General features: G+C 42.1%; 1 protein-coding gene across 5 annotated transcripts in view; it reads right to left on the reverse strand.

Moving 5' to 3' along the window:
* The window catches only part of PPM1H (protein phosphatase, Mg2+/Mn2+ dependent 1H), a 149,360-nt gene that overhangs the window by 58,058 nt on the left and 68,515 nt on the right, over nucleotides 1-22,787 (reverse strand). For all 5 annotated transcript variants that reach the window (XR_008579806.1, XM_054846976.1, XM_054846943.1 and 2 more), the window contains exons 2-4: nucleotides 19,671-19,839; nucleotides 9,748-10,092; nucleotides 2,943-3,055 (exon numbers count right to left, since the gene is read on the reverse strand). Coding sequence is in view for 4 of the 5 variants with exons in the window: in XM_054846976.1 (XP_054702951.1) it covers nucleotides 2,943-3,055; nucleotides 9,748-10,092; nucleotides 19,671-19,839 (627 nt within the window). In the remaining variant the exon portion in view is untranslated. The remainder of the gene's footprint in view (nucleotides 1-2,942; nucleotides 3,056-9,747; nucleotides 10,093-19,670; nucleotides 19,840-22,787) is intronic.

The following is a 22,787-nucleotide window of genomic DNA, read 5'->3' on the forward strand; positions in this document are numbered from 1 at the left end:
TAATTAAAGTCTTTTCATGATGTAATTACACATCAACTACAAAAGGACAGCTGCTATACAATACTGCCAGGGTACGTGGCATGAAATGATTAGATTTGAGAAGCTTTGGTGGTTAAACTGAATACCACAGACATAAGTCTGAGGTATAGCTGGCACCGCATAGCACATTATTATTCAAGTCTCACACTTGGCGTTTCCTTAGTCTCATTGTGATAGTAACAGTTTGTTGCACATACCTTGGGCCTGTGACAGCAGAAGCTGTTCAAAACCCACCTTTAAAACCTTCTGCTGTTTTGAAGTTGCCTGGAATTAAAAGACTTAACCTTCTGGGCAGAGGCAGTACAAATGAGGTTTGAATGAACCCAAAATGTTTATTTCCCACCCCTGCAGCACGAAACCTTCTCTCGCAGACTTCTGTCTGTGGGAAATGTAGCTTGATTTATTTGTAGGCTTTTTCCAGTGGGGGACCAGAGAGGGGAGAAGGAGAATGAGGACAGAGAAGAGGCACAAATGAGTAGGTAAAGTCAAAGAAACTAAAGCTCTGCTGAAGAACTGAGGGTTTCAGCATCTAGTTCCAACAGCAACAAGCAGAAGTCCCCTGTTTGGGTGAAAAAAACAAACCCCACCTTTCTTTTCAAGAGCAGACAAACTTTTTTTTTTTAAAGTAGTTTCCTTATTGTATTTCTCACAGCCCTCATTTGTACAAACTGCAAAGTTGACCACACAAGGCATGAGACAGCAAAAAGGAACATATTTTTCCAACTAAGATGAATAAAACTTCTTGGCTACGTGACTGGGCTCTTAAAAAATACAGGAATGCACTGTGCACCCTGGCAGTAGGCGGACAACTTCAGAGCTGCTTTTCTAGTCCTAAAATGTCCTTTTAGTGATGTGGGGCAGCTTAGATGTTTTGCAATAGCTGTTTTTTCCCCTGAAACATGGGAAGTGGAGATTTGGCGGGAGAGAGATCTAGATCAAATGATCTTCTACGCTTTAAAGCTTTTATTTTCTTGAGCTAGGAAAATCTAGAAGTGGGCTTATTTGAAAGTGAAAGATTTTGGGGAATCCAGAGAATTCTGCTCAGTGTGAGGAAGGTTTCTGTGATGTTCATTTGGAAAGTGCGAAACCAAAATATTTTGGATCTGGAGGGAGGCTGTTACCTACAAGATGTGAGGTATGAGTAGAAAAATTTGAGTCCTGGTTCAAATAAGACCCAGCCTTGCCAATGGCTTCCCTTCTAATTCCTGCTCTTCCTCTTTTTCTGAAGTAATGTTTTGGATGGGCTTAATGAACATTCAAAGCCTCTTGAAGACTTAATGTCTTTAATTTTAGTGGACACCGGTGCCAATTCAAGCTCACTGTCACCAAGAGTTTCTCCCCGTTGGGTGTCAGAGGCTGCAATGGAGCTGAGGCTGCTCTTGGGGAGCAGAGGAGGAATCCTGGGGGAACTGGAAGCTGCCAGTCCCAGTCACTTAAGAACAAAGATCTCAAGTACTCAGAAGTAGTGCCTGCATGGCCAGTTTTACACAGCATGCTTTTAAGAGGCAATAAAGCAATTTAGCCAACTTGATGGAAGAGACTCAACAGTACTTCAAGTGCAATAGCACAAGGAAACATGATTATTTCTGATTTAATGGTAAGAGAGGGAGAATGCAGTGCAGTTAGTGGTTCTGATGACTGGATAGGTGGTCTGCTCAAACATGTTTGCAGCTACCCTCTGTGAGGACTCACTTGACATTTGATGTGAAAAGGAGATTCAAATATGTCACTTGTCAAGAGGTGACAGCAAATTCAGCATCTTAAGAACAATCACCAACATTAGAAGAATAGGAACTTTATGCACAAAAGATATATCTGACTTCCTATACAGTTTAAAGCAGCAAGAGACAATAAAAATGTTATGTTTAAACTACAAAACTCTTTGCCCTTGAGTGCTGTCTCTGTAAATACATGAGTGTACACACTACAAACATGAACTGTGTGTGCACAAACCTCAAACACAAACGCATAACCATAGCAGTCTTCACCTAAAGACAACATGGCTCGGTACCTTTGCAGACTTTAAATACTCAGCTGTTCACTAACAGAACACAACAGCAGTCCATAACATGTGGAGAACTATTCTCCCTGGCCTGTTTATGCAGAGCACTGCCAAAAGAAACATGTGAAGGTCTGAAGTCTCACAAGAACAGCCTTATTATCTCTTTGTGATGGTTGTATAGGCAAGAGAGTGAGAGAGGAGGAAAGAATGCAAGTGAGAGATTTCCAGTATGCTCCTAGCTTTAGCTAAATCAGAAGACAAAGAAAAAGATTCTCATCACAAGTCTTCAGGCATCCAACCTCAAAATATAACAAAGTAACAACTTCTGAACAACAGCATTCAGTTCTGAAAAATGGACAAGTACATGAGCCAGAATAGCACAAAGTAAAAATCCTCACCTGCGATAGTCTGTCTCCCTCCTCTCCCATCCCGTTGACAGAGTAGGAGCTAATTGCTTACAGATGACTACCTTCAACTATATCAAAATCTGAGAGCCAGGTGGCCTTCCAAGACTAAAGCTGGCGACAGGGACCACAGGACTTCCTACTGAATCAGTCCAGCCCTACCAGCTGTTCCAGATGCAGTCACCTTGTCAGTGTTCAACACACAATTCTACTACACACTCAACATCTCTTCTGGCTCTTTAGCCTCTTTCCACTTCCCTGCAACCATCAAGTCATTCAGAAACTGCTACAGGGCCAGAAGTGTCATCAACCTCCCTGACTGCAACCACCACTTGACAGGATACTGGAAGCCTATCATTGCTATTTCCGTGAGAACCATGAAGCGTCCACCCAAGAAATAGAATCCACTTGTGATACCGTTTGCAACTAAGGAACTTGATAATACCAGATCTGGGGAGCTTGTGGTGAAGGAATAGTTGGGGAAACACCACACTTACCTGCTATCGCCAGCGTTTGCCACGTAAAGCTTCCCCAATAAATACACCACCACAAGGGCTGTGCAGCCACCAGAAATATTATACACGGTCCTCTCTCGTTCTATTTGCAAATCCTACGGGAAAAGAGAACAAGGTTTATAAAGACAGCATTGCAATTAATGTTTTAGAAAATGAAGACTACACTAAAAAAAAAAAAAAAAAAGAGTCTTTCTTAAACTGCATGTCCCCCTGGCTTTCCTTACTGTCGCAGCTATGGCCACATGGTCAGGGAGAAGAACGGAAAGTTGAGGAGTACCTATTACTTATGATACAAAGATGTTCGGGAAGAATCAGGACAGGAGATTGTAAAACATCAGGCACCAAGGAACAATTGGCAACTCTGAGGGATGCAAGGGAATTTCCTATGCAAAAAGCACAATAAAGGCAAAGATTAATGTAGCTTAACAACAGGTATCTGGTGGTACAATTGGAGAGTGCTTTACATAGACAGCAAATAATTAATGAGACCTAGCTACGACATGAATAACTACCTGCTCCCCAAAAGGGACGCTAGGATTGTAGAGCATATACCTTCATGAGCAGCAGCAAGACACACGCGTTTCAGAAACACAGGGAACGTGTGGATGCTAAACTTGTTAAGGGCGGGGGGAGAGGTCAGTAGAACAGTATTTACTGAAAAATACTGGGCATCACAGACTTCCCAGGATGAACCACAGTATTTGATCCTGTGTCTAATCTCACTGCTTTTATGAGGTCCTGAAAAGACTTATTTTTTTATGCATGAGCACAGGCCCAAATTTAAGGAGGTACGTACCCCTCAAATAGTTCTTCCTGCGTTTAGCTTCCAGCTGACTCTGAGTGTAAGAAATAGTGTATATAAAAAAGCCCTCCTACTGAACAGAAATGGAGAACACAAGTCATATCTGTCACCAACAATCAATCAAGCCCAGGAATGAAAAAATACTTAACTATATACATATATATGTATGTGTATATATACGTGTGCGCGTGCGTGTGTGTGTGTGTATAGAATGTCCTAGGAAAGCTTGGAGAACGTAAAGGACACAAGTAAATGAGCTATTTTCCAGTACTCCATACATTTTTGCAAAAATTGAAGTATATGCCAATGAATTAATTCTGCTCTTAGTTTAGTTTGGGGTAATAACACAACACGTTACAAATTACCCTCCTCTCCTGTGTCCAGAATCAAATCCAATTTCAAACTGGTCTTTCCTTGTAATACTGGATTCGAACAGGAAGCATAATAATAATAGTATTGCTATTGCAAGTACTAGCAGATCTTTTCAGCTAAACCCTGCCTACTTGTATGTGGTTTTTATTATGAATAAATTTGTTTGCCTCTCTGTGTGTGCACACGGAGCTACACTTGAGCCATTTTCGTATTTGCACTGAGCAACAAACAGCTCAAATTGTACATGCCTTAGGGTATGGGATTTAGAACTTTATTTTAGAGCTAAATTTATCTGAGGAAAAGCACCACAACAAATGCAAGCCATGACAGCTGCAATTTGACTGAAAATCTGCAGAGTTGGAGGCGTCCAGGGACCGCGCTTTGTTTCCTACAAATTTCAGGAGAGGGAGGTGACCCGGGGCAGTAGGAGGGATGCTCAGCAGCATTCAGCCGCTATCCGGAGGAGGCTGGGCAAAGGTGTCTGTCATAAATAAGGCGACTCCTCGCTGGCCGGTGTTCATAGGGCCCAATCCCATTTGTGCCATGAATACAGCTCTGAGGCGAGCGGTGAGGCGGGGACAGCAAGAAACCGCAGCGCTGCCCAACAAGGCCATCCTCTGCTGCACCGGGGAACTGCACTGCTGCCGGAGAGACTGGGGTTTTACTGCTGGCTCCTAGCCCATGCTCTCATTGACTTGTGGCTTTCCTTTTTCTTTCCTTTCCTTTTTTTTTTTTAATTTTATTTTTGGGAGGGGGTGAGGACCAGGAGGAAACCACCTCCAAGCTAAAAATCAAGTCTCACAGAACCTTTGGTCACAGCCATGTGCCTGTTATAAATGCCACTTTATCTAATCTTGCCATAGAGAAGCTGATTTTCCTCCCAATGGTTTCTATATATTTTTAAATTAAGCTGAAAAGAACAGTTCAAAGGAAGGAGACATTTCTAACCATCAAAATAATTTAAACTTACAAATACTACAGTGGATTTTCCAGACACTGCCAGGAATTTTAAAAAACCTTCATCTCCGCAGTTCAGAGTATCCTCTGAGACCCTCAAACAATGTACAATTCCTCACCTGGTTTCAGCTCTGTCATACGTACACTTTGCAAGTGCTGGAATGCCTACATTAAAATTTATTTCTTTCAATAAGCAGAATTCAGTAGCATCTATTATAGGAGAGAAGCGGGATAATCCTTAGGGCCTCATTTTCAGAGTTTGCTTGACTTAAACTAGATCTGTGTACTGGATTTTTTCAAATCATTGCTGTTCACGGGCTCTTCCATCTAGTCGTTGTTCAGAACTTGAATTTACTACCATGACTTGCCAGAGTATATTCAGTGCCATGTTTAATTTGATATAACATACTTTGTTTGACAGTTCCTTTTTGGAGGGTAGGAAAGAAGGAGGAGGCTTTCCTACAGCTCAACAAGATTTGAGAGGAAAAAAAATAAACCAAAATAAAATAAAGCCCACCGCTGCCACTAATTCATTCTGATGTAGAGACACCGGCTTTTAATGAAATACTTTCTAACAGTGCTGCTGGGAAAGTAATGCAGCACAAACAGGGGCAGAAACCCCCAAACACCTCTGAAGTCTTTATGGGTATAAAGGGGCTCATTCTAGATGAAGTCTGAGTGTGTACAAAGCTTTCCTCATTTTCCACCTGGAGAAAGATTTCAGAGCAAACTCCCCCGCTCCCCCCCCATTTTTTCCCTCCTCTTTTCTGTAGCATGCAGTTCCTGCCCACACAGCAATCTGCGTGCAGGGGAAGAGCTGAGCAATGCTGGGCAGAATCAAACGACGTGCCTTCCAGCCCAAAGGGCAGCGTGTGCCACTCAGACCCAGACAGAATTAAAAAAAAAATTAAGAAGAAAAAAGAAAAAAAGGATTTCTATATCCTCTGTTCAAAAGGCTATCGTTTAGTGCCAGGGCAGCAGCTAGTTTAGTCCATGCCCTGCCCCTCTTTTTGGGATGCAGCGGCAGCCAGGAGCAGGGTGCCCACAAGGGTTGCCTCACGCCCAGTCACCCAGGTCTCCCTTCCCGGGGTGAGGGGGCGCGGGGCGGAGGGAGCAAAGCCTGCAGAGCACACCACGAAGTGCCGCGGGGTCCGTTTCCAGAGCGGGGGAGGGAGCGCAGGGCTCGCTTTCTCCACCGATCACAAAAGCTGCCCGAGGACCGCCCGTCCCCGCCGTACTGACCGCTTAGGTCTCCTCAGCGCCTGCCTCGCCGAGGCTCAGACCTGGGCTTCCCACAGCAAAAGCAGCAGTTAATCACGCTAATTAACAATCTCTTCCGAAAAAGGAGGAAGATGACGCCACGAAGCCATCACCACCTTCTCTGTCGGAGGCTCCCGCACCCTCGACGGCGGCTTGCTCGTGCCACCTCGTGGAGACCCTGCGGAGGGGCTCGGCCGCCTCACCCAGCCGCGGGGCGCGGCGTGGGGGCGGCGGATCTCGGGGTGCTGCGCCCCCCCCGCCCAGCTTTTCCCTCCGCCTGTCTCGACCCACGCGTGTTGGGCACGCGAAACGCGGCGGGACACGGGCCGCCAGCCGCCTCCCGCACGCAGGCCGCGGTGCACGGCCGAGGCAGGGCGCGGGGAAGGGAGCGTGCAAGCGGCACAAACAGTGAACGGCGGCTGCACCTGATGCTAAGTTTTAGAAACTAAGAACCTCGGAAACAGAAGTAGGTACATTCATCTAATTGCAGTATCATCGTTACTACAAAGTTGTACTGCAACAACAACTAAAATAACTATTTTTCATCTATTGCCATCCTCTGAGTAGGGGCCTTTCCATCTTGCTATGACAGAAGATAGTTTTACTCCTACACACAGGTATCTGCTTAAAAAGAATAAAATAATCATGTTTCAGAAGGCATAAAGTCAAAATTAAGTCCTTAATCTGCTTTACCTCTGTCAAAAAGGCATCAACATGCCAGTACCACTGCTTTAACCTTCCTTATTTCTACTGGCTATTTAATCAGAGGCATTTTTTCAAAAGGAAAACCCTACAATGTATTTTACTCTCTCAAGATTGTTCAAATTAAAGTGGCACCAATTTTGCAAAAGCACCTGTCTAGATTTCTTCTGAGTGAAAAAAATCTCAATAAAGTAGAAAATCGTGATACAACATATACAAACTTATAACCTTCCAATAAATCATACAGACTAGTTCTGTGGCATTTTCCCTCATCTAAAATTAAACATAGTTCAGTGTGCAATAGGTGCTCTCTCCCCTTAATCTTTCTTTAAAATACATACGACATCACACACACGTATACAAGGTTAAATACTGGGAAGGGATTATAGTTTGATGCTTCTAACCAGTACAGAAGAGCACTTGGAAACATCCCTCCTGTCTCCTAGAACTGAATCTATAAATGCACATCTAAAAATTCAAGAGATGAAAATTAGAGGATTTAAGATACCTTCAGAACTTGAGCTTATTTATTTCCATTTAACTGGAATAACTGTGACCACTGACAATTACTGACATCATTGAGCATTTTTTATTTTTTAAATGGGACAGTCAGTTATCTGAGAACACAACACAGAAACTTGCTAATCCCAGTTCCAACACAGTCAGAGCATACTATCTAGAAGTATTTCAAAAAGGGAGCAGCTTAATTGTTAAATTTCTAAGTCAGGCAATGACTTGATCTGTGTCATCTTTCCACAGTGCTTTACTGCATGTAGCTGTCAGACAAGCACTGCCCAGAAGAAATCACATACAATACAGGAAAAATAATTTTTAAAAGCCTTTTGAAAAGGATGAATTGCATTTTATTTGAGACTTGAAGCAAAACCAGGAAGAGCTTAACTAGAATTCTAAAGGCAGTTGGGGGAAAACAGTAACAGTATGCAAAATGCTCCCAGGAAAAGGGGACAAAACCATCATTAGATAAACCAGTCAGGCTGGACTGTTCAAAAAACAAAGCAAAAAAGGTATCTGTATCTTCTCAGCCTTTCATGAGGTTCAAAAGGCTCCTTTGCAGCAATGGGTGTTTCAGGAAACATCACCAAGAAGTCTGCCTACGTGTCCAGGAAACATGAGCTTTCACCAAGTGCCAGGTAAAACAATACTCTGCTGGCACAAACCCTCGTACACTATGCACATCTTAACTACATTGACCTAACTCAACAACATCCATGTTGTTCCTGTACAAAATAGGGCTGAATAAACAATGTGCTGTGGAAGAGGCCCAAAATCGTCACCGAAAGACTACTAGGAGTAGAAGCTAGCAGGAAGTTAGAGGTATGAAGAAGATCAATCATTGCAAGCACAGACAAACTAAGGAGTGTTGATCTTATGACCTGCTCCCTTACACAGATAAAAGAAAATACTCTTTTGCCTAAAACAATAAGCATAAGACTCCAAGAGTTTAAAGTAGATATAATTATCTATTGATTTTCTTAATCTGACCATTTTTATAAGACTTCCTTTTAATGTAAAACTTAATGCTGAAATTGTACTGCATTGTGGTAGACAGAGAGTCATTTATATAGCAAAGAGAGACAATGAACTTCAGCCTTGTGAAGAAAGGACAAACCAGCATGATAATTGCTATTCAGAAGTCAAAGTGAAGCACTGCTTTGTTGTAACAACAACGATAGTCTCTAATTAGATGCATGTACTAAACAAAATTCACATGTATCAGGAAAAACAATGATTGAATACTTCTTTTCAGACAACAAATAAAACCTCTGGGAAACACTCATTAGTTCAAAAACCTTCTGCTGAAATAAGAGGCTTCTCTAAAAACAACAATAAAAAAATTTAAAAAAGATGAAAAAAGAACAAGATCAGATCTCCCAAGACCTGATCCTCATGTACTCACTGGCAGGCCAAGCCTCTTTTCTGCCTGACAAGAATTATTTTTAATAACGTGGAGAAGTGAAGGGGAAAAGTGCAGAGCAGCTACATCAATTACAAAAGAGAAAAACCAGCCTTCCATAGGGAAATTCATGGATATTCTGTTTCCATTTGTTTTTGATGGATATTCTGCTTCCATAGGGTCATGATTTCCTCCCAGTTGTTCATGCTGTACACAAGTCAGGTGGGTGATAGGAACGTACTTCCTGGCCCACTCACTCACACCCAACCCGCCTCAGTCAAGAGCTGCACACTCTCTTTGCAGTCAGTGCTGTGCTTTATGAGCCACCCCAACACTAACGAGGGGTCACTGGATCAAGGATGCTGCCCCCTGTCCATGTGCCCAATGTGACCTTTTATGACATGTTTATGTAGCTGTGGGCAACACGAACAACGGTCTGTGGTGCAAGGAATGCCAAGAGCCTTTGCTGCTGCACCGGTAGGGCAACGAGGCTTTCTAAATATACAGCCTTATGATAACGGCAAATGCTGAAATCTGATACTGTGAGGCAGTACTAATTTTTATCTTAAAAAAGGAGGAAGAACTTAAGATGCAGTTACCTGTACCAGGTAAGCTGTTGGGGGTCTCAAAATAATTCTGTCCACACTCAGATGGGGTTTAAGTAGGGGAGAAAACAAAAAAGTGAAAAGAAAAAGAAAAAATCCCCAAATGTTCATCTTCTCCAGGCCATGTGACTCAATGTATGCAACAAGGACTTCAGAGTCCCGAGATATACATACCATTTCCTTAAATGCACTTTCTATGGCTCCCATAACCAGGCACTCATGTGGGATCTTCTTCTCGGTGAAGAATCGTGTTGGAGGGGTGCTGGGTGAGCCCGGGGCCCCCACACCACCACGCAGGGAGGCTGCCCGTGTCAGCGTCCTGCTGTTGGTGGCCGGGTTGTCGGGCTCCTCTCCCAGGCAGGTGGGTGGGAGGACAGCCGTGTTCCTCAGGATGTCCACGATCTCCTGCAGCTGCTCCAGGATATGGTGCTGCAGCAGTTTGGAAGCAACCACAGCTGCCCCTGACCCAGCATGTCCATCAAACAGGGACCAGTAGTACAGGTTGATGCCATCTGTGTCCTGGAAAAGCAGGAGGGGAAGAAAGGGAAGGAGAAGAGATGGTCAGTGTTACACAGCCATGAGTGAGGTGATGGAGCTGCTGGCAGCACAGGAGCAGCAGGTAAAACACAAGTAACTTTCCCACAGGTAACCTTCTTTCTGAAATGAAGAAATACCCACTGTATTAATACAGCTCTGGCAGGAAGGAGATGTTTATTTTTGCCACACACCCCCACCATTTTTTTTCTTTTTTCTTTTCATTAACCCCCTAGGAAAAAAAAAAGAAAACAAAAGAAAAAAAAGAAAAAAGAAAAAAAAGAAAAAAGAAAAAAAAGAAAAAAAGAAAAAAAAGAAAAAAGAAAACAAAGAAAAAAGAAAAAAAAGAAAAAAGAAAAAAAGAAAAAAGAAAAAAGAAAAAAGAAAAAAGAAAAAAGAAACAAGAAAAAGAAAAAAGAAAAAAGAAAAAAGAAAAAAAAAGAAAGAAAAAAAGAAAAGCAGCTGAACTTGCAATCTTTCTTACCTTACAGCCATAATAGGATGCACTGATCAATCACGGCTACCACCATGAGAATAAGTTAATTTCCTAGTGACTGTGTAGATCAGAAGAAAAGCATTCCAAAATCATACCATTATTAAATGATGGACCTACCACCATGGAGACCAAAATTCTACACAAAACAGCACCTGACACTTTTGTGATAGACCTTTTTTTTTCACTAGGCATGAGATGAAGGACCTCAGTTTGACATCTAGTAAAAAGACGTGATCCTCACTTCCATGACTGGTAGATAAGGCCCATCCATGCTGGCAGATAGGACAGCTCAGGCTTTCCCTGCCTGTGCCAACCCCGGAACCCACAGAGATCCTCGAGGATGGCAAACATAAGTGGGAGCAGCTGCGCTCCACCCGTGCTAGCCTACATGTTCACTTCCTCGTTCTTCCCAGTCCTCTGAAAAGTTTCCTGTACAGTGCTAGAGTTACATACCTCCTGATTGGAAGAGCTATGCAAGTGTTTTGGTATAGCTCTCAGCATAGTAGTATACTTTTAGATCTTATATTTTAGCTCAACTCCTAGCATGCTGGTCAGCACAACCGCTCTCATAAATGCAGAGTATCCAGAAAAGGTAAATTTTGTAGACCTCATAATTAAAATTAAGGTATATGTGGTAATGATATATATTTTTTCAGCGGCTATTAATCAATTATGTGATTTTCAAATATTTCTCCCTTTCTGCTCCACACAGTCTCCTCTGATAGATGTATGTCAGCTCCACTATTGCTCTGATTTGAGAGGAAACCATGTTCTTGTGGTGGGGTTATCTATCTCTCACTCAGATAGAGCCCGTTAACCCACAGCTGGAGGCAGACTAAGTTTGGGGCAGCACAAGCTCTGATCTGCCTGAAAAGTACCAAGAAGCCATACCCTAGATAACCTCAACTTTTTTTTGGAGGGGAGAAATTCACCTAGAAATCCTCAGGGAAACTTTTAAGGCATAACAATACCTGTCTTTGCATGATAGCATATTTGGCAGCAGCATGTGGAAAGAGTCTTTCCAGTTTTTCCTTTCCCCTCCATTTCTTCTTAATCCTGCACCTTCTCCCAGCTATGCTGGAACAGCTGGTTGTGGGGCTGCCTCGCAAGTCAGATGTGGGTGGACTAATACAGATTTAGAAAGAAATCATTTTGCAAGGGATAGGAATCAGGCAATACTGTTGCAAAACACCTCAGACTAAGAAAGCATAATCTCACTGCAGTCAAAAAAACTTAAAAGTCATATCTGCATGTCACATTGACTGTGGTCTAATTTAGGATGACAGACATGATTTATTTCAGTAAGCCGAACATTGCTCCCTCACGCAACAGATCAGCATACAGTCTAGGCACCACCTGCATCCCATCACCTCATGCCCAAAGCACTGCTTACTTCACATTTATGGACAGGGCTGTGAACTGCAGCTCCATTTACTTTCTACTGTTTCAGCTGCACCACAAAGGTGCCAACCACTGGCTATAGGGCAGGGCAGACAGACTGGAGTAAGAGCACTATGAATTGTCATTTGCAGATCCAAAAGACATCATTCATCATTGCCCCAAGCTACAAAATCCAAAAGTCAATGCAAAATGTCTCTTTTAGCAACATGTATACAGACCATCACTACAAGTTCATGCTGTTCAAAGGGCAGTTCATTGCTGAACGAGCATTACTACTCACAACTTACTTTGTTGAAATGCACATTTAAAAGCCTTGATTATAAACATTACATAAAAGTCTATTTTTGTAGCTTATAGCATAGCTGCTGTAGTAAAGTTCAAACATATTCTTAAGCAGTGCATTAACAGTACAGTGATCCACAGAGTACTGAGTTCCTCCAAGTGAAGGAATTCAGCAGTCTATTGTGCACTCTTCATTTCATTATTGAAACGCTGAGAAAAGGGAGTATTGTCCCTACAATACTCATGCCCTGGTTTTTGGCTGGGACAGAGTTAATTTTGCAAGAAGCTGGGAGGGGACACAGCCAGGACAGCTGACCCAAACTAGCTGAAGGGATATTCCACACCATGACGTCATGCTTGGTATATAAGGGGGGAGCTGCCCACGGAGGGAGGGTCACAGGACAGGCTGGGCATCAGGTTCCAGGCAATGAGCAAATTGCATTGTGTATCATCCGCTTGTTATTTTCCTCTTCCTTTGCTGTCCTAGTGAACTGCCCTTATCCCAACCCACAAGTTTTACCCTTTTCTTCCAATTCTCTTCCTCATCCCACCAGGAGCCGGGGGTAAAAGCAGTAAGCAAGTAAGTGGCCGCATGGTGCTCAGCTGCCAGCTGGGGCTAAACTACAACAACTGGATTACTTACCACAGTAAATATCATACAAGATACATCCTATAATGGTGGAAAACCCAACAAATGTACACATTTCCTAATGCGGCTCCTTAGCCAATCCCACCCACTTACCCAGTCTGGTAAATTCACCAAAAACCTGTTGTGAAATTTCATCCCTGAAGGCATGACAGGCAGCTGTACTGGCTTGCTCTGGGCTCAGAATCCCTCCAAGTTCATACAACAGTTGGCTGTAAAATTCTGCTTAAGCCATTTTTAACAGATAACGGAATTACTGGCTAAAAAACCTGTTTGTAAAAATAGATTGCTATTCATGCAAAACATGAAGTATTTTGCCAACAGAAACAAGTATCCCAAAGAGAAAGTATTTCAACTGAAAACTGAAACCATTTATTCAAAATGGCAACACTGTGCCTCCTGGGAGTTGTAGATCAAACTACTACTGCTCTCAATCTTCTCTTAGGGTTTGGCTCCCTGGCCAAAATCCACTTCATGATGCACCATGGAGAATGCTTCCACAGCTTATGTCCTCATGTCATTTGAAAGGTGCTACTCCTCTGGAGATGTGCTGCCTTTGGGGAAAAAAACACAAAGGCATTACACCTCTGATTGAAATGGAAATATTTTACCTTCCATGTAGAGGAAGAAGATACTTTGTCATCGCCCTCCCTCTGCCCCCAAACTGTAACAGAAACTAACAATTAAGATACAAGTTTAAACCACACACAGGCACTAATTTTCTTAAGTTTTCCAAAGCAATCTCCCACCAAAGTCTGTATTAGAGCTTTTCAGGTGATAAAGGAGAACAGTCATTAACAAAATTCACTCTCATTACTATGAGCACAACACCGGGTATGTCCTACACTGAACAAGCCTCATGTGAACTTGGTAGTCAAATAAGGTGCCATCAGAGACTGGGAAGCTTTAAAACAGACCAGAACAATGGCCCATGACAAAAAGTGAAATTTAAACGTTACCACTTATTTCCTCTAGGCCAATGGGCAGCACGAATTAGGACTGAGAAGCTCCCAGGGGCCTGAGCCGTATTCCCGGGCTGTCACTGACATGAACACGGCACGGCCACATCAGCTATGGATGGTTCTTCTGGAGTTCCCTGATCTTGTCCTTTTTGGACTAGTAATTCTTCAACAAGAGGGTGTTGCTACCAGTTCAGCTAAGTTCAGACACCTACATTGCACACCTCCAAGGTTGTTCTCTAAATTGCCCTTATACTCAGCAGAGAGAAAAAAAAACCCTGCACTTTCAGATTATGCTCATCTCATTCCAAAGTAGATTTATTTCTCCCTATCAACAGCAGAAGTACCCCAGATAACTGAGAGGTCTGTATTATAAGCACATACAGTCAGGGGAGATCACTACTACAATGCTGCTCTTGTGAGATGTTCAAGGGCCTTAAATTCAGATGGGATCTGCAGGCATTACTGTAATCTAAATATTAGTCTCCAAAAACTTCTATGTATTCCTATAAAGCTTCATTCACTTTTGAACTACCAAAGAGAGTATGACCACAAATAACCTGTCAAATAAGCTGTCTAAAAAAGGAAGAAGAAACAAATTCCTTTCCCCCACCCTGAGAATAAAACCAGCTCCCCTATTTGAAAGAAATTAATTCTCCAAAACCATACCAATTTGATGAGAATTAAACATGTGGTGCAAATAAAGCGGCACCTCAGAGAATGAACAAGGACCAGCAGTCAGGGCACACAGATGAGACAAAAAGCACAAAAATGTCCTTGCTTTCCTCCCACAACTGAGAAGACCTCCGTAGCCACCAAGTGATATTACCTATTTTGGCGTGCATATACATGGCTGTTCTATCTCTCACATTTGGGAGCTTGACCTTCTTCCCAGAAGTATCCACATTCTGCAAACTCTCAGAGAAAAAGACATCTATTTCTACTAGCTCTGGTGGTATTCTGTCAAAAGCAGTCTTTCAATCATCGATCTCCATCCATACTTTTAACTGGACAGAGCCCTTAAGTGGGAGTATGATCAGTCAAAGTGATTTATTTTAGATTGTCTTTCAAAAGATTCAGATTTTACAGCATTCTAAATAACTACCGGATACACGAAGAGCAAACAGATCCTTCACTGCACTGACCTTACAATTCATTTCCAGTACGTACTAGAAAATTTAATAAGTTTCAGGCTCAGCTGCTGACCTAGCTTTCAGGAAGGTTCAGCAGTCTCTTGGGTTTTGTAATTGTAAAATATAATTAAGACATGCAAAGTTTTGGGTCAAGCAATGGATGAGAAATCATGAAAGAAAATGCATATATACACATAATTGGAGTTCAGTTATAGAAAAAAAATTGACAGCCTTAGCCATATATTATTTAGATTAGCTACTATGAAGAAATTCTTGACTGTGAGGGTGGTGAGGCACTGGAACAGGTTGCCCAGAGATGTTGTGGAGGCCCCATCCCTGGAAGTGTTCAAGGCCAGGTTGGATGGGGCTTTGGGCAACCTGTTCTAGTGGAGGGTGTCCCTGCCCATGGCAGGGGGGATGGAACTAGATGATCTTTGAGGTCCCTTCCAATTCAAACCATTCTATGATATAGTGATCAATTTGGGACAAATTTTTCAGGTAAGCTAGACAATGATCCTACATTGCAAACCTTCAGATTTTTTTTTTTTTAAATGAAGCTAATTCTAAACAGGCAAATAAATCATGTTGCCACTAAAGATTTATTCTGAAAACCACAACACATCCTTACTGGTATTGTTCCAAATATGAACTACACTCATAAAATGCATTAGAGTGCATCTTTAGTTCTCATAAAATCTGAACTGAGTGAGCAATTGCTACCTCATCCTTAGGGAAAAGCCTCCTCACGTTACCACTGATACGTTCAGCTACCTGTGGTAGGCAACTAGCCTTGTGTCACACAAAACAAATACTCCATCCCATCTTTGTGACAAAGAAAACTGCAGAAATAGTAATTATGCATTATTAATTGTCATTGGAATGTGAAGATACATCACATTAAGTCCTGCAACCTGACTGTCACTATGACAATATCCTGGCATAGGATTCCCATTTCACTCACTGATGGTCTTCAGTATTCATCACCAAGGTACCCCATAGTTAAAGGCATTTAAAAATAGTGCCAGTGAAAAAGCTGCGCAATTTAAAGCAAATGCTCCCGAATGGGGACAGAGAGCAAGTACAATTAATCAAGCAGCAGTGGAATGGGGTGGCGAGGAGAGATTTAATTTAGGGTTGAACTTGCAGAATCTTTCCTTTTGCAGCTCTGCTCAGTTTATCATCCACTCTTTTAAACAAGAAAACCGTATTTATGCTATTTAAGAGGTTTCCTTGGACTTTTGTGTGTGGCAGGGCTAAACAAACATTCACTTCTCCTTCTCCTCACTTCTGACCCATCACCTCCTTCTTCCCACCCCTGGAAGCTCTGCAGAGTCAAGGCCACAACAATGGTGCTCAACTTGTGGGTCTCCAACTCCCTTATGCTGCCTTGCCAAAGCACAGGGCTGCACTGATGGGGTTAGCATTAAACCACAATAATCACAACCTCAGGTGCAGCTGCCATTTAAGTTTCACAAACTTCCCAGAAAGCAGGGTAAAACAAAGGTGGCATGTGGCCTCCTCAAAGATTCTGTGGAAAAAAAGAAAAATCTTAGAATAATGAAATGGACTCTGTTAAATCAAGAGACAGTTTAAGCCCAGTTCCTCTTTCCCTTGTGCTCCACATTTTAAAAAACTAAACAAGAATGGAAGAAATCTTTCTTTTCATCGGACAAATACTCAATAAACTGCTTCCCTCATCCCTTCCTCCTTCAGTATTTCTACAAGGTGCCTCACCACTCAGACTATTTCAGATTGTGTGTTATGGTGGGATTTCCCTATGAGGCACTTACAGAATTCAGCCTCTGGCTTTCTTACTACATACTTGTCAGGATGATTTTATACCATTCACTGGAGTGTCTCAAGCCTGCATTCCTACATCCTAGTGTAAGTTGCACCCTCATCACATTTAACATCAACTCATACACTCCTTAAAAACTATTTGCTAACAGTGCTATGTGAGAGCAAAACACAATATTATACTTCACAGTATAAAAATATGAAAACATAAAAATATGACACATTATAGAAACATGTACATCTTTTTTTTTTTTCTTTTTAGATATATTCAACGAGCAAAAAATTGACCAAGGAAAAAAATCCTACTAATTGCTAGTGTAAGACTGCCCTCTAGTAGAAAACTTTCTCCAGAAATATGCTGCCTGTTTTAGAAAAAAATTATTACAAATTTAAATTCACAAGCTGTGGTCTAATAACATGGTAGAATAGGTTTACACAGCTAAATAATGAGTGCTATAGCACTCATTCAAGTGTCATGTAGAAAACAGAAGTAAGTTTGTAGATTAGAAGAGAACATATAAAGAACACGATAACAAGAAGCATGAAAACAGTATACTATATTATACGGATCAGCTGGCTCCTCACTTCAGACATTATGCTCATGTTTGGTCAAAATATGTCAGGAACAGAAGAAAGAACAGAAGATTTGCAATAAAAATGTTTCTCTCGAAGCTGAAAGGGAGTGGCTGTTTATTCCAAAACAGAGATGAAAGATACAAAGTAGGAAATACACTAGTGAAGAGAGGAAGAGAAATCAGAAAATTCCATGACATACTTCACATAACACAGGGTAACGGGATGTTTAATGAGGCCGACAATCATTAAGTTTATAAAGGATAAAAAAACTGCTTTCAGAAATATGCGGTCAGTTTATAGACCCTACCATTACGATATCATAACAGTATGATGACCATAATGATGAATACCATCAAGACTAGTGAAGACACTTCCAATAATGAAATAGTTTTATATCCCTGTGTTTTTAATGCAATCTAAGCATTAACTACGTAATGTTTGGAAAGAAGTTCCTTCTGAGGAAGATGATTAGCCATGCAGTATAGTGCATACAACATAGTGTGCCTTTTGCTCTTGAGAAGCGTTTGATACTACCCAAAGCTGGAAGTCAACTGGACTTTGTGAAACAATACTACAAAGCTTTTTGTCCCAGGCCTGCCCCCAAAATATGAAAACATAGGCAAATTCAGTACAGCTACATTCACCCACATCCCAGATGCAGAGGCCCCTGACCAGGTATCTCACATGGTAGGCGTGGAACTTAAATGTGGTGTTAGACCAAAGCTAATACCTCCGCACAGCAGCAAGAAGTGTCTACCCAGGCTGGTGCCTGCACAGGGGTCTTTGCAGCGTGCTGTGTGCTTGACACAGCATGCCCTTTGCATCAAACCGACCCATCGCCCGGACCAAGCACACTGTTGATTATCTTGGTGTGTTTTATATACACGAACAAGTACTGTGGCCAAATGCTTGCTTCATTAACATAATTAATGCTTACAAAATTAAATACACTCATGGAACCAAGCATCTGCATGAGCTGATAGCAGACAGTTGCATGGACTTTCTAGGAAAGACTTTTTAAAACATAGACTATTAAAACAAATTCTGTTTTGCCTTGCATGACTGCATGCAGAACTCAGTCCCAGCAAGTACAGGCACAATTCTTTATCCAGGAGTGCAAGCATGTACTTGAAAAAACAATTACGACTGTCTGAATATGATGAGGAATATCAGCACACAGGAACTGGGACAGGTGATTTAAGGAAAGATTTGAAAGAGGAAAGAACAGGGCTATTTGCAAACCTGGAAAATCTGTCAGAGTCTAAAAATGATGCAGCAATGATATATGAAACAGAACAGAGGAGCAAGAGGTGGGGAGGGACACAGTGCAAGAGGAATGCTTGCTGCTCAGGACATCGATGACCCCTGCAGCCATCAGGTGTACCACGCCATGGGGTTTTGGGAGAGAGACCAAAGCAGACTGCTAATCACAACCTGGTTTAAAACAAAAACAGAAAACCCAAAAAAAGAGTACTTATAGTCCACTGAAAGACTAATTATCACTTAGGGAGAACTTGTATTCTCCCAGCAGCAGAAAGACTGCATATCCACATTGTCTGACTCCAACATTCAGATCGGGCATTAAGTGTTACATGGTTAGATGTCTGAATCGAACACACACTATCAATCATTGCTGGAGCCTGAGCTCGTGCTTAAAGAGCAGATGAAGTAATTAGCCAGTCAGGAAACAAGACAGATGAAGAATAGCAGATGATTGCCAGTACACAAGCGCATGATGTACATCACTCTCCACACAAAGAGAGGAGCCACAGTCTGCAAAATCACTGAATTCAGTGTGCTGTATGACCTTACCCTACGTGCATAAACCAACCTTGCTACATGCAATACTGCTTCAGTGAAGAAAACCCAAATGATTGTCTAACCCTTAATAAAACAGTATAACCGTATAAATGGTGATACTGCTATGCTTGAAGTGACCATCACTGGACAAGTCAACCACAGCCATCAAACTCAAAGTATTCTGCAGCAGTAAGTTTCTGAGGATTATACCTTCAGAAATGAAACAAAAAAGAAAATCCAAGGAGTATTCCCCATCTTTAAACTAAAATGCCTTAGATGCAAGGAGCATTTTTCAATGCAAGAAATCAAAAATCAAGTAGCAGAGCTAAGAAAAACATAGTTAAGTGTTCTGTATTTAAGTGGTAACTGAAAATATATGAAACATTCAGTAAACAGCTTTTAGTGTCACATTGCCACATCCTTTTATATTTATTTTGTACTTCTCCACTGACAAGAGACAGAAGTCTGCTTACCGAATTGTCTTTCAGCTGGAGACCTTCTCCATTGGGCAGCGATGACCTCCGTTTTGCAGAAGAGTTCTTGTTTGGTGTAGAATTAGGGCCTCCAGCTTTCTTCTTGACAAAGAGGACTTCACAGCTGGCTTGATCTTCATTGTGCGTGCTCTTCCCTGCATTTATTACCCTAAGAAAAGACAAAACAGAAAAAGAAAACAAGGGACACATCCAAGTTAGCAAAGCACAGAAGCCTCCATCTGTATCTCATAAGTGACTCAAGATGTACAGACCCATAGCCCAGAAGTATTTCAAATACCAACTGAATTAAAATACCTCTTACACATACATACATGCATATTTGTTTGTTTCCATACACCTACACATGGCGTAACAAGCATTTTTCACAGAACTATGTGAGTAAGAACCAATGATATCATGAGCATATTTTACCCTTTAGGCATACCATACTTTTCTTTAGAGGGACTACTTGATGGTCAAGTCTGATAACACTTATGCCTCCTAGTTGAAACATGAGATCCCCAGTTGCTTTTCTACCTGCCAGCCTCTCTGTATGGTGAACAATGAATCTGTTGGTTAAGGGTGTGCATTCTCTCAAGTTCCAAGTCTTGCACAGACAAAATACCTGCTATAAATCTAAAAAGTTGTTACTGCTTCTAGGCACAGAAAAATATGCAACTCCTGTTAGTTTTAAAGGGCATATATTAGAAACGTTGTGACAGAAATAAAAGGAAAGGCTTTGCCTTATATTCCAACATGCAAGTCAAGCTTGCTTTTACCACAGCAACAGAGAGAAGCATACTTAATACATCCCTCTGGCATTGCAGAACAATATAACACCACCACCCCCAAAAAAAACCCCCAAAATCCAAACCAAACAAACCAAAACTCAAACCCTCATACCTCTGTCCCACCTGCAGCATAGAGAGCAGAACATCTGCACCAAGAGCTGCAGGCATGCAGAAACTGGCACTAAGAGCTCAGTACAAGCTTCGGGCAGCCAAGGGTATCCTGAGACTTGCCTCACAACTGCTCATCTTCCCTCCACCAGTGAGGAAGTTGAAATAACAGCTATTCCACCACCACCATTTTAAAACTCTAACCAGAAGTTTGCATTATCCAAGATCATAGAATCATAGAATGGTTTGGGTTAGAAGTGACCTTAAAGTTCATCTAGTTCCAACCTCCCTGCCATGGGCAGGGACACCCTCCACTAGACCAGGTTGCCCAAAGCCCCATTCAAGTGTTCAAGCCCCTTGAACACTTCCAGAGAGGGGGCATCCACAACCTCTCTGGACAACCTGTTCCAGTGCCTCACCATCCTCACAGTCAAGAATTTCTTCCTCATATCTAATCTAAATCTACCCTCTTTCAGTTTAAAGCCATTACCCCTCATCCTATCACTCCATGCCCTTGCAAACAGTCCCTCCCCATCTTTCCTGTAGGTACTGGAAGGCTGCTATAAGGTGTCCCCGGAGCCTTCTCTTCTCCAGGCTGAACAAGCCCAAGTCTCTCAGCCTGTCTTCATGTGAGAGGCCCTCCTCTGGACTCGCTCCAACAGCTCCATATCCTTCTTGTACTGGGGACCACAGAGTTGGACACAGTACTCCAGGTGGGGTCTCACAAGAGTGGAATAGAGGGGCAGAATCACTTCCTTCAACCTGTTGCTCATGCTTCTTTTGATGCAACCTAGGACACGGTTGGCTTTCTGGGCTGCAAGCACGCATTGCCGGGTTACGTTGAGCTTCTTGTCCACCAACACCCCCAAGTCCTTCTCCTCAGGGCTGCTCTCAATCCATCATCCAAGTATCAATCCAAGATACTGTGGTTGCTATCATCTGTCTCAGAACAATCAAGTTGAAACATGTTTTCCACTTTCTACATGAGAACCTTATCACAAACTGATTAATTTTACATCAGTTGACACCATGTTCAGTAAGATACGTGCTTTGACAGTCCTGGGCTCACACAGGAAAAACCTGTGCAAGTTGGGATCATGTCTTGTTCCAACCAAGCAAAAACACTGCCACTCTGATGCAAGCATGTCTTCTTCCACAAACACTACCTAACCACTCCTCTTTATGACGAAGTGTGAGTCACCTAACAAGTTGACCGTTAGAGACAGCCTTTCCACTACCGGACAAACACCGAGGTGTGCATCAGGCACACAATGTCTCTAAAAACAACTGCTGCCTACCCGGCCCCTGCCCCCAAAGTAAAAGAGCTAGAAGGCACATCATAATCCCAATGGCAAGTTTAAGACATACCTAACTTCTTGATCTCTAATGTTTTCATTACAGTAAAATTTTACATAACAGGAGAGCACTTGCTAAAGGTTGTTGAAACGAAAACAAAAACCGAAGGCAGGCCTGCAAGGGACTCTGCGCCAGCTTGCCTGCTCTTGCTGAAATGTCAATTCTGTGTCAGCCTTGCTTAAAGGTAATATATTCTTTTGATTTTCTAAGAGCAACATGATACTGTGACATGCAAATGAGTATTCCTGCCTCTGATTGGGGGGGGGGGGGGGAAAGACAGTCTTACTCTAAGAAAATGTGCATCCACTACAATTAACTGCTTCCAGAAACTAAAAGTTTCCTTACAGCGCCAAACGTCACACACTGCAGTCTGACATCTGTATGCACACCACCACCAGTTGTTTACAAGTATGTCTTGTAAATAAACACCGACTATGGATAAAATTGTTTTGTGAAACACACAGAGAGCAGAGATGAAGGAGCATCTAGTTGCAAGGCACCTGTGAGCAGTTTAACCACTCACCCCCTGTAGTGCCTAACCTTTGAGCAACTGGAGACCAAACACTGAGACACAATAAGCTTCTAGTCTGAAACTCAACATTTCCTTGACATACTGGGAAAAATGGAAGCATGTATTCAGAAATGGGGAAAAAAAACCCCAAAATACCAAAGAATTTAAATCAGCTGACCAATATCTCTAGTGTTAAATGCTACAAACATGATTAAAATATTGCAGCAGCACAGAAAGTGTAGTTTTATCATATGAAGAGCTAATTAATATTCAATTTAGCTGATCAGTCTCCTCACTGAAGCTGCTAGCTGTTTGCAACCCCATTTAAATAAAAAAAAGCTGAAGACAAAT

The sequence above is a fragment of the Grus americana genome, chromosome 1 (assembly GCF_028858705.1).
Source record: "Grus americana isolate bGruAme1 chromosome 1, bGruAme1.mat, whole genome shotgun sequence".
Classification (NCBI taxonomy): domain Eukaryota; kingdom Metazoa; phylum Chordata; class Aves; order Gruiformes; family Gruidae; genus Grus; species Grus americana.